Genomic DNA, 12412 nt, shown 5'->3' with positions numbered 1-12412 from the left:
GGTGGATTAACCATAGGATGTGCAGGTTAGGTGCATTAGTAAGGGTTAAATGCTGAGCAATAGGGGTTGGGGATTGTGTGTGGATGGGTTACCCTTCGGAGGGTCGGTGTGAACTCCCTGGGCCGAGTGGCCTGCTTCCATACTATGGAGCTTCTCCGATGGGAAGATGGTTTGCAAACTGCGCAGGCGCACTGCGGACCAGACGGCCGCCGTTCGGAGCATGCGCAGTGTGGGGGCTCCCGCTGCCGGCCTCGCTCCATTGGTGATGTCACAACGCGGAAGTGGCCATGTCAGTTTCAGAGTGCAACTCCTTCCCTCTGGGGAACTCTGCATCCAGGGAGGGAGGGGAATCTGTTCACTTGTAGCAACTGGAGTGAATCCAGGGAGGGAGCAGACTCTGCAAACTAAAGGTGAGGAGAGACGGATAAATTGGGGTGGTGGGGGGGGGGTGACCTGAAAGACTTTTATAAAATGAAGAGGGGCGGGGAGAGGGTAATTAGACAAGGTCTTTTCCTTGGGATGGGGGAGTCCAGAGCTGGAGGTTAATAAGTTAAGGGTGTGGACGGGGGTGATTTAAGCGGCTTAAAGGGGTATTCTTTTTACGCAGAGGGTGGTGCATTTATGGAATGAGCTGCCAGAGGAAGTGGCTCAGGCTGGTACAGTTGCAGTATTTTAAAAGTCATCTGGTTGGGGATATGAATAGGAAGGGATCAGAGGGATTTGGGCCAAGTGCTGGCAAATGGGACTAGATTAATTTCAGATATCTGGTCAGCACCGAAGAGTTTGATCCAAGTGTCTGTATGTCTGTGACTCTGGCTTTCCACAAACATTTGCCACATCTTTACCTTCAGTTTCTCTCTGGTGTCTATGTTAATTCCTTGATGTCTCATTTTGCTCCCCCGCTTCCCGGGGATGTTAACCATTTTGTGTCTAGTTCTTCTTCAAGAAGCTGTATTGCAGGTTCACCCTGAATTGACACTCTTCCCAAATCAGACCTGCTCACTCTCAGCAGGATCCTAATGTTGTGAAAGATATTAACTTTCAGGTGGAGGTATCCGAAATTCAGAGAGATGTCAGTTTTGACGTTTTTGCTTTTCTGCCCCTGGAAGATCCTGAATCAGCACTTTCAGGGGAATTAGAGTGGAGTGAGACCAGAGGGGGAGAGAGAGTGGGATGATGCTTTCAATTTTGTGGAATAACAAAAGAAAAGAATGTTCCGCAGAAAGTAGAATTAATTGCTTGTTCAGAATTTCTACTCTGCACTGACAGTGATGACGTTTGTAATTGCTTTTTACAGAGTATATGAAGATCTGAAGACAGAAGTTTCAAAATCAACAGGTGAAAGCCTTATGCCCAAAACATTGACTCTCTGGCTCCTCGGATGCTCCCTGACCTCCTGCGCTTTATCAGCACTGCACTTTTCAACACTGACTCTCCAGTGACTGCAGTCCTCACTTTGACGTCAATGTCTGACAGTCACTCAGTCCATTGGGAAAGCAACGGTTTTCAACTCTGATTCTGTGAGAAGGAGCAAAGCATTTTGGTTCCTGTTTGAGTAGGTTTGTAGCATCAGTGGGACTGGATGAGAGACCCTACCATTGCAGTGCACTCAGTGAGGAGCGTGTAATAGCTGTACGGCCTGGGAAGAAAAATTCACATTGGGGAGGGTCTCCACACGTGTGCAGCTAAAGCTTCGGCCATGGAAAAGCCCAAGAAATCCTGCCCTGTGGAGAAACGATGGAAGTGTGGCGACTGTGGGAAAGGCTTCCGTGCTCCGTCTGCCCTGGAGGTTCATCGGCACATCCACACGGGGGAGAAGCCGTTCTCCTGCCCTGAATGCGGTAAGGGCTTTACCCAGGACTCTACCATGCTGACCCACTGGCGTATCCACACAGGGGAGCGGCCCTTCAACTGCCCCGAGTGTGGGAAAGCCTTCAGGAATTCTTCGAACCTGCTCAGGCACCAGCGGCTCCACACTGGGGAAAGGCCCTTCAGCTGCCCCGAGTGCGGGAAGGCCTTTGTCCGGGCCTCCCACCTCCTGACCCACCAGCGGGTCCACACAGGGCAGAGGCCCTTCAGCTGTCCTGAGTGTGGGAAGAGATTTACCCAGGCCTCCAACTTGCGGACCCACCAGCGAGTCCACACAGAGGAAAGGCCCTTCAGCTGCCCCGAGTGCTGGAAAGGCTTCACCTGCTCCTCCCGCCTGCGGAGGCACCAGCGAGTTCACGTGCCATCGCAGGGGGATTGAAGGAGCGACGGCCAAGTGCCATTATCGACTGGACTGTCAACCCGGTTCCAGGGACTCCGGGGTTTGCATCCCGCCCCGACAGATGGCAGAACTGGTATTCGGTCAGAAATCTGGAGTGCAGAATCTAACAGTGAAACCATTTTCGGGGGTTGGGGGTGGAGAAACCCCCATCTGATTCACTCACGTCCTTTTTAGGGAAGGAAACTGCCGTTGTGGGAAAGGATTCACTCAGTCGTCCCAGCTGCATCCTTTACCCGGTCTGGCCTACACGTGACTCCAGACCCACAGCAGTCTGGTTGACTCTACACTGCCCTCCACCCGACTGGCAAATGCATGGAGAGAAATTTACTTGGAGACAAGGTATGGGTTGAAATTGGTGAGTGAGGCAGTATTTCCTATGGGTTACGGCTGTAGCAAGGACCCAATTACAAAGGGACAACTCGGTGCTGACCAATAGTAAAGGAAGAGAGGGGGGTGGCAATGTGTGCGGTTTGACCTTGAGCTGCTTATTTAAAAAAAACAGCAACTTTTTCTACGCCTTTTTGGTGAGGGGGGGAGGTGCGGGGGTGGAATCTGAAGCTGTAACAAAGTTGGGTCACAATAAAGGTTACCTGAACTTACTGCCAGGCTCAGGCTCTCATTGAAAGCTTTGAGCTCCAAGAGGTTTTTGTTTTAAAGCTACTCATTTTTTTGCAGCCTCCTGCACTGAGTTTCCAATGTCGTGTATCAGAAGGAGCAGTGAATGAGGAGCTAGCATCGTTAGAAATTGTAAATTTTTTGTGAGTGCAGGTACTGCATCGTTTCATCAGAATTGTAAAGTTTACTGGCAGCACCAGGAGTTGTGGGTTGTGTTCACTAGATACGCGTATCTTTACAATTAAGAATACCTAAAATGATATATTCAGAAACATAGTTGAAGTCTGAAAGCATTTTAAATTTTTTAAAAGAGCTGTTGAAACCTTTCTGAAACTTGCACTGAATTATATGCAGTTTAACCACAGCTCAGGACAGGTTGGAAGGGGTGAATGGCCTGTTCCTAGTCTTGTGAAATTGGTTCTGACTATGTAGAAATAGAGTCATAGAGTTGTACAGCATGGAAACAAACCCTTCAGTCCACGCCGACCAGATATTCTAAATGAACCGAGTGACCCATTTGCCAGAATTTGGCCAATGTCCCTCTAAACCCTTCCTATTCATATCCCCATCCAGATGCCTTTTAAATGCTGTAATTCTATCAGCCTCCACCACTTCCTCTGGCAGCTCATTCCATAAACGCCATAAACGCACCACCCTCTGCGTGAAAAGGTTGCCCCTTAGGTCCCTCACAAATCTTCCACCCCCTCCCCCCAACTCTATGCCCTCTAGTTCTGGACTCCCCCCTACCCCCAACCCTGGGGAAAAGAGATACAAAAGTTCATTTACTCCCCCCACAGGATAAAGAGTTGCCCAGAGGGAGGGGGTTTCACTCTGAACCTCACAAGACCAGTTCTGTGCAGTGACATCAACAATGGAGTGAGGGGGTGGGGTAAGGTGTCTGGGTAATGGGGTGGGGCCAAGCTGAAAGCAGTCTATGCACCATTTGCAAAAATCCCAACCCGAGGAGTCCACCCGAGGCAGATGGGAAACGGAAGCCTTTCCCACAGTTGCCACACTTCCACGGTTTCTCCACGGGGCGGGATTCCATGGCTGAAGCTTCAGTTACACACAAACGTGTGTGGAGCCCCTCCCCACCCTGAATTCCTCTTCCCAGGCCCTATAACTGTTTCAGGCTCCACACTCAATGTGCTGTAACAGTAGGGTCTCTCATCCAGTCCCACTGATGCTGAAAACCTACTCAAACAGGAACCAAAAAGCTTTGCTCCTTCTCACAGACTCATAGTTGAAAACTGTTGCAGTCCCAATGGACTGAGTGACTGTCAGACATTGACATCAAAGTGAAGACTGTAGACGCTGGAGAGTCAGTCGAAAAGTGCAGCGCTGGAAAAGCTCAGCAGGTCAGGCAGCATCCGAGGAGCAGGAGAGTCAATGTTTCAGGCATAAGGCCTTCATCTGTTGATTTTGAAACTTCCGTCTTCAGATCTTCAAATACTCTATAAAGAGAGATTACAAAGGTCATCACTGTCGGTGCAGGGTAGAAATTCTGAACAAGCAATTCTACTTTCTGTGGAATATTCTTTTCTTTATTATTCCACAAAATTGAAAGCACCATCCCACTCTCCCTTCCCCTCTGTTCTCACTCCGCTCTAACTAATTTCCCTGAAGGTGCTGATTCAGGATCTTACAGGGATAGAAAAGCAAAAATATCAAGACTGACATCTCTCTGAATTTTGAATAGTTCCACCTGGAAGTTAATATCTTTCACAACACTGGGATACCACTGAGAGTGAGCAGGTCTGATTTTTGGAAGCAAAAAAAGTGTGTCAATTCGGGGTGAATCGGGAATACAGCTTCTTGAGGAAGAACCAGACACGAAATGGTTAACGTCCCCAGGAAGGTGGGAGCAAAATGAGACATCAAGGCATTAACACCGACATTAGAGAGAAAGTGAACCTATTGACGTGGCAAATGTTAGTGGAAAGCCAGAGTCATAGAGATGTACAGCACAGAAACAGACCCTTTGGTCCAACTCATCAGTACCAACCAGATATTCTAAATTAATCCAGTCCCATTTGTCAGCACTTGGCCTATGTCCTCTAAACCCTTCCTATTCGTATACCCATCCAGATGCCTTTTAAATACTGTAATTGTACCAGCCATCACCACGTTTTTTGGCAGCTCATTCCTTACACGCACCACCCTCTGAATATAGGAGTTGCCCTTTAGGTTCCTTTTAAATCTCACCCTCACCCTGAACCTATGACCCATCCAGGGAAAAGACCTTGTCTATTTACCCTATCCATGCCCCACATGATATTATAAAAGTTTGTAGGGTCACCCTCAGCCTTTGGCGCTCGACAGAAAACAGCTCCACCCTGTTCAGCTCAAACCCTGACAACATCCTTGTCAATCTTACCTGAATCCTTTCAGGTTTCACAACATCCTTCCTCTAGCAGAGAGACCAGAACTGCACACAATACTCCAAAAGTAGCCAAACAAATGTCCTGGAGAGTGCACAACGTAACCTCCCAACTCCGATACTCAGAGGACTGGAAAAGTTTTCAAAACCCACAAAAGACAACCGGGAACGAATGGAGGGACAAACCGATCTTGGACATCAGGGTGGGGGAGGAGGGGGTGGTGGCGGATGGGAATGAGGGATGGAAGCTGAATGTGCTGGAGCCAAGGCGGAGGAAGAACAGAGGATGAAAAACCGGCTTGAAGGAATACTGCATGTGCTGTACTTGTACCTGTTGCAGTTACTGGTGGGAATCGGGTTCATTTTAAACATCGAAACAGAAAACTATCTACCCCTCCGCCTTCCCAACGTCAATCCTTCCGTCCCTCCTCACCCGGATAACTAAGACACATACCTGAGTTTGTGGAGTCTCCTCCCTCCCTGGATTCACTCCAGTTGCTACAAGTGAATAGATTTCCCCTCCTCCCATCTCTGTCTCCCTCCCGGGATGAAGAATTGCCCAGACAGAGTGAGATTCACTTAAACGGACAGGGCCACTTCCCTGCTGTGACATCAACATATCAAGAGGCGAGTCACAGTTTGCAAAACCCCTTCCCTTCAGAGAATCCCCACAGTGTGGAAGCAGGCCACTCGGCCCAAAAACTCCATACCGACCCTCTGAAGGTTAACCCACCCACACCCATTCCCCTACACCTGTTGCTCTACATTTACCCCAGCTAACCTGCACATCTCTGGGCACTAAGTAATTCAGCATGGCCAATCCACTTTAACCTGCACATCCCTGGGCACTATGGGTAAGTTGGCAAGGCAAATCCGCCCCCCCACCACCTAACCTGCACATCCCTGGGCACTATGGGTAATTTGGCATGGCCAATTCCCCCCGGACCTGCACATACACAAATTCACCCCCATAGATATGTGTGTGTGTGTGTGTGTGTGTTTGCATGAGAGAGAAAAAAAATCTACATCAGTTTATCTCTGCCTATTTGCTAACAGGTGCTTTATTTCTGTTGGTGTAAATATTGTTGTAAATCATAGCTGGGTGCTAACAGTTAGATGGAAGGGAGACAAAATTCCCCAAGTAGGGCACCATGAGAATCCTGGGAGAGCCCCATTTCTGGTTTACTTCTGAATGAACAAACATTAAGCACGAACACCTATTTATTTCTAATTTTGTTTCATTTTTCTTGTTTAATTCTCTGTTATGACTACACTCTGTGCCTGGATGGTTGACAGGCTGGGAGATTGTGGGTTGGGGCTTGATTACTGAATGTTTTATTGTTCCAGAAGGTGTAATAGGGAACAGGGAGATCGACAGAGGACAGAGAAATCAGGCCCTGAAATCCGAGGTGACACCAGTGTACCGTGTGCTCAGTGCTTTGATGACCTTTGCCAACCCTCTGCCTTTACCTCACTTCCCATCTGATTACCCCCTCGATATTCAGGATCCAATCCTTGTCATCCTGAAGCCATGTCTCTGTTAGGAGTCTCAGATCATAATTATTCTCTTCAATGTGTGCAGTTAATTCATTCACTTTTGTTACAATGCAGCACACATTCAGACACACTGTTTTTAGATTCAAGTTTTGTGACCTTTAAAATCCAGTTTTGATTGCTGGTACATTTACTCCCCTTGTACCTTTCTATCGTTCTCTGATGTTTATTTTCCACATCACTATACTGCTCACATGCCTTGATTTGGATTGGCCATGCTAAATTGCCCAGAATGTCCTGGGATGTGCAGATTAGGTGGGTTAGCCATGGGAAATGAAGGGTTATAGTTTGATAGTAATAGAAGCAGGAGTTGGCCATTTGGCCCATCCAGCCTGCTCCACCATTCATTAAGATCATGGCTGATCTATCCATCGACTCAGCTCCTCCTCCCTGCATTGTCCCAACTACCCTTCATTCCCTACCATTGCAAATACCCATTCAACTCTGTTGAGTTTAGAGTCATAGCAATGTTCAGCATGGAAACAGACCCTTTGGTCCAACCCGTCCATGCTGACCAGATATCCCAACCCAATCTTGTCCCACCTGCCAGCACCCGAACCATATCTCTCCAAACCCTTCCTATTCATATACCCATCCAAATGCCTCTTAAATGTTGCAATTGCACCAGTCTCCACAACTTCCTCTGGCAGGTCATTCCATACACACACCAGCCTCTGTGTGAAAAAGTTGCCCCTTTAGTCTTTTATATCTTTCCCTTCTCACCCTAAACCTACGTCCTCTAATTCTGGACTCTCCACCCCAGAGTAAAGATTTTATCTATTTATCCTATCCATGTCCCTTATGATTTTATAAACCACTATACGGTCACCCTTCAGCCTCTGACGCTCGAGGGAAAACAGCCCCAGCCTGTTCAGCCTCTCCTTATAGCTCAAATCCTCCAACCCTGGCATCATTCTTGTACATCTTTTCTGAACCCTTTCAAGTTTCACAACATCTTTCTGATATGAAGGAGACCAGAATTGCACGCAATATTCCAACAGTGGCCTAACCAACGTCCTCTACAGCCGCAACATGACCTCCCAACTCCTGTACTCAGTACTCTGACGAATAAAAGAAAGCATACCAAACACCATCTTCACTATCCTATCAACCTGTCACTCCACTCTCAAGGAGCTATGAACCTGCATTCCAAGGTCTCTCTTAGTGAAGATGCCTCTCCTGCTTCCATGGGCAGAGAATTCCATAGATTCACTACTCTTTGGGAAAAGCGGTTCTTCCTCATCTCGGTCCTAAATCTGCTCCTCCTAATCTTGAGGTCTTATCCAGCAGCAGAAATAACTTGATAGCTTAGGGCTTCATCCCCACCGTGCAACAAATTCCCATCTTCCATCAAAATCCCGGATGTAGTTACTCACTCAGTTGCTGTCTCACAAATGCAAGATTTCATTGTAACTTCTTCTGCTCCCATTAAGGGCAAAACATCTTTGAAAGCTGCTCTGAAACTCCAGCCTTCACAATCACACTTCTGCTTTCACTGAAGAAGATTAGAGTCATACAGCACGGAAGCAGACCCTTTGGTACAACTCATCCATTCTGACCAGATATCCAAAATTAATCTTGTCCCATTTACGAGCATTAGGTCCACATCCCTCTGCATCTGGATGGGTACATGAATACGAAGGGTTTTGAGGAATATGGGCCACATGCTGGCAAATGGAATAGATTGATTTCGGATATATGGTTGGCAGAGACGAGGTGGGCTGAAGGATCTGTTTCTGTGATGTATGACTCTAACTGTCTTCGGTGAAAACAGAAGTGTGGTTGAGAAGATGGGACTTTCAGAGCAGCTTTCAAAGATGATTTGCCCTTACTGGGACGAGAAGAAGTTACAATGAAATCTTTCATATGGGAGACAGCAAGCAACTAAGTGAGTACATCCGGGATTTTGGTGGCAAGTGGGAATTCATTGCACTTTGAGGATGAAGCCCAATCCTATCCAGTCATTTCTGCTAGTGGCTGAGACAAGGCCTCAAGCTTTGGGGGAGTAGGTTTAGGACAGAGATGAGGAGGAGGAAGTGAGGGCAATTGCTTTTCCCAGAGAGTAGTGTATCTGCGGAATTCTCTGCCCGAAGAAGCAAGCTCCAAAATGCCCCGGTCCTAACTCTTCGACTTGACATACCCGTGAATGTAAACTCTGAAGTGTTTTGGTTAACTGATGCAAATATTTCCACTTGTTCAACAATCCAGTGCCGGCTGTTTCAGTCATTGAGATGGTTTTGATTCATCTACTAAAAATCTATTCCTATGAGACAGTATTCATGACAATGTACGCGAGGTGATACTATATATGCAAGTTGTAGACAATTAAAAAAGGCCGACCAAGCAAGGAGGTGGTTAACAAACCCAGGGCATCTCTCTTAGAGTATGCATCTTGTTTGTTTACAAATTAAACACACTTCAGATCTTTTCCGAGCTGCTTTACGAAAATCTGGGTGCCACCAGGTTTGTGAGTGTGTCCAATAATGTGCGTAATCAACAGAAATAGGCAGCAGCAAAGAATGAACACAAACCCGTCCAGAAGGGGGCACCCACATTTTGGTTTGAGTATTGAGGGAGTACCCTTTTTGAGGCCCCTGTGATATCAGTCCCATACCCAGGCTAATCTGCATTGAAACCAGATTATGAAGTTTTAACCTTTCTGCAAACTTCTGTCTGTGTGTGTGTCTCTGTAACATTTTCCAACTTTCTTCATATCTCAGTTTGTCAGCTTTTGTTTATTCCTTCCTTCCTTCCTTCCAAGGGTAATGAGGCACTCACATTCCAGAACAGCCCAAGTTAGGGAGTTGAGCCTCATAAATCCTGGCTGTGACACATTGCTGCTTAACCAAGTGTGCAAACTCTAAATACCTCTCAGCTGTTCCATTTGCAAATCGAACACTGTTTTCAAGGCAAGTTGTTCATGTCTCTGCATTAGTCCACAACCCGGGGAAATACAAAGGAGTCTTTAATAGTTGCCCAATGTGTCCTGTATACCAAATTCATTCAAGTCTGGACGTCCTGAAGCGAGCAATTATACTTCAGATTTCTACTCGCCAATTAAAACTAATGTTGGGCACTCAAACAGATCGGAGGCATCTTGAAGCATGCCACGGTCCTCAGTGTGGGTCCAGGGCTTATCAAATAGGGTTTCACCTCTCGTAACCCTGGGGCAAGCAAATTCATTATTACTAACTTTGGAAAGCGCAAGTGCTCTCAGCAACATTACATCCAGACACTAGGACCCTGTTGAGTTCTCTCACGAGTATCTTGTGGCTGAGTAGGGAGAATTGTATCAACATTTCTAACAGCACTTTTGTCCCTGGCCAGCTTTCCTCTTTATTTTGGACACAACAAAAGTAGCAACCACCCTCTATATTTCATCTCTCATCGGCCGGTGACCTGAGAGGACCAGGGTATCTCCTGCCTGACTCACCAACTGTGGGGGATGGAAATAAAGCCCCATGTCAGGAAAGAATTTGTTTATCAGGAAGCAGTACAGCTGCAAGGCCAACCGTCTCCGCTGAGCCTGGGAAACACAAGCTTTAGCAAACAGGCACTAAGTTGAGATTCAAAATGGTTTCCAGGCTTTAATATGTGACAAAATGGCTGACCCAAATCTAACAATTCTCCCACATCATCGCAGGGAATAAAACAAGAAAAATGAAACAAAATGAGAAATAAATAGGTGACCGTCCTTAATGTTTGTTCATTACGAAGTAAACAAGAATTAGGGGTCTCCCAGGATTCTTATGGTGCCCTACTTGAGGAATTCTGTCCAACAAGTTTAATTGGAAGCAGTATCTTTCGGAGTGCAGTTCCTTCATCAGGGGATTGTGGAATATAAGATTGTAAGACACAGAATTTATAGCAACAGTTTATAGTGTGATGTAACTGAAATTATATATTGAAAATGACCTGGATTGTTTGTTAAGTCTCTCATCTGTTCGAATGACCATGATAGTTTCAGTTCTTTCAAATGTAAATCACAAAACTTTTTTAAATAATTAAATCCTCAAGTGAACTTTACCAATTGGTGTCACGTCAGCCCAGATAATGTATTGAAGGTGTGAGCTCCCCTGTGTGAGACTCTGTGCCACAATGGTTAAACTGACTTACAGAATCTTACATGGATTCATGCAGTTTTTGAGCAAAGTAAGACATAATTCTGCAAGTACAAATTCACCCAACAAACTTGCGCGTGTGTGTGGTGGGGGGGGGGGTGTGGGGATGTATATTTGCAGATACATTCTATGTGCATTTTTTTAAGAAAAAATCTACAGGCAGTCAATACATGTAATAGTTTGTAAATTCGACTTTGGAAACAGAACCAGTCTGACACAAGATTGGGATACAGGCAGACTCTGATCTCATACCTTTAATGCATTGTCTGAGCTGAGATGTGAGCTTTTGCTATAAAACTTTGTTATCTCAACAAGACCTTCTGGGATTTACATTGTAATGAGACCTGCAACCTATTTGAAAAGGTGGAAGACTTAACAATCCAGGCTTGTTCAAATTTCAATGGCAGGACACTGGAATGTTTTGCTCTAAATTGTGTCTTAGGATCTTATCCTCCACAGCCACCTGATGAAGAGGCAGCACTCCAAAAGTTACTGCTTCCAAAGAAGCCTGTTGGACTACAGCCTGGAGTTGTGTGATTCTAGAATCTGGTTTCCAGCATCTGCAGTCCTTGTTTTTACCTAGTTGATTTAACCCTTGCAAGGATGCCTGCCTTGAAGAAGTTTTCCTCCTCTCTCTACAAGAATCTCAGGGAGTCCCTCTCCCACTGCAACTCCCAAGTCATTTCCTCTGCCCTGAAGCTCTTCAACCATGTCCTGAAACAGACTCACTACCACAGCCACATTTGCTTCCTCAGTGCCTGCCTCCGTAACCAACTCATCCTACACAGATTCCAGACCATCTTTAAACCAGTAGAGTTCGGATCCGAACAGGCCAATCCACCCTCCTATCTGACCTATCACCTTCATCCCCACTCCCATTCACCCATTGTAGTCTTTGCTACCATCCCCTACCCTCCTCCCTGACCTATCCCCTCCATTCACACCCCCATTCACCTATTGTACTCTATGCTACTTTTTCCCCACCCACACCCTCCTCTCATTTTTCTCTCCACCCTGTGGGCTCTCATGATGAAGGGCTTTTGCCCGAAATGTCGATTTTCCTGCTCCTCGGATGCTGCCTGAACTGCTGTGCTTTTCCAGCATCACTCTCATCAAAAGTGGATTGGCCATGTTGAATTCCCCATCGTGCCCAGGGATGTGCAGGTTAGGGTGGATCCGCCATGCTAAATTAGGCATAATGTGCAGGTAAGACACATGACTCAGGGTTAAATGTAGGGGAATGAGTGTGGTTGGGTGACCCTTGGGAGGGTCGGTGAGGCCGAGTGGCCTGCTTCCACACTGTGGGGATTCTCTGAAGGGAGGGCGTTTTGGAAAGTGTGTTCTCCTCCCCTTCTGCTGCAGGCGCAGCGCATGCGCAGTGCGGCGTCCCGCTGTCGGTCTTGCCCCGCCCCCTGCACCGTCCCTTTTCCTCGCCCCGCCCCGTTCCCTTGTGACGTCACAACGCGGAAGTGG

General features: G+C 46.8%; 1 protein-coding gene across 2 annotated transcripts; it reads left to right on the top strand.

Moving 5' to 3' along the window:
• Positions 1–287: 287 nt before the first annotated feature.
• Positions 288–3004, top strand: LOC132807279 (gastrula zinc finger protein XlCGF49.1-like). 2 transcript variants are annotated; one of them, XR_009641944.1, is made up of 3 exons: positions 288–410; positions 1298–2608; positions 2945–3004. XR_009641944.1 is itself a non-coding variant. In XM_060821552.1 (2 exons), exon 2 carries the CDS (start codon positions 1700–1702, stop codon positions 2246–2248), a length of 549 nt encoding a protein of 182 aa, XP_060677535.1. In that variant the 5' UTR covers positions 288–410; positions 1298–1699; the 3' UTR covers positions 2249–2731. The 2 variants fall into 2 exon arrangements, 1 of the variants encoding a protein (XP_060677535.1); XM_060821552.1 differs by lacking the exon at positions 2945–3004 and having other exon boundaries at positions 1298–2731.
• The last annotated feature ends 9408 nt before the right edge of the window (positions 3005–12412 follow it).

The sequence above is a fragment of the Hemiscyllium ocellatum genome (genome assembly GCF_020745735.1).
Source record: "Hemiscyllium ocellatum isolate sHemOce1 chromosome 27 unlocalized genomic scaffold, sHemOce1.pat.X.cur. SUPER_27_unloc_12, whole genome shotgun sequence".
NCBI classification, from domain to species: Eukaryota; Metazoa; Chordata; class Chondrichthyes; order Orectolobiformes; family Hemiscylliidae; genus Hemiscyllium; species Hemiscyllium ocellatum.
The sequence above is the reverse complement of the archived record's forward strand: the minus strand, read 5'-3'. Positions and strand labels throughout refer to the sequence as shown.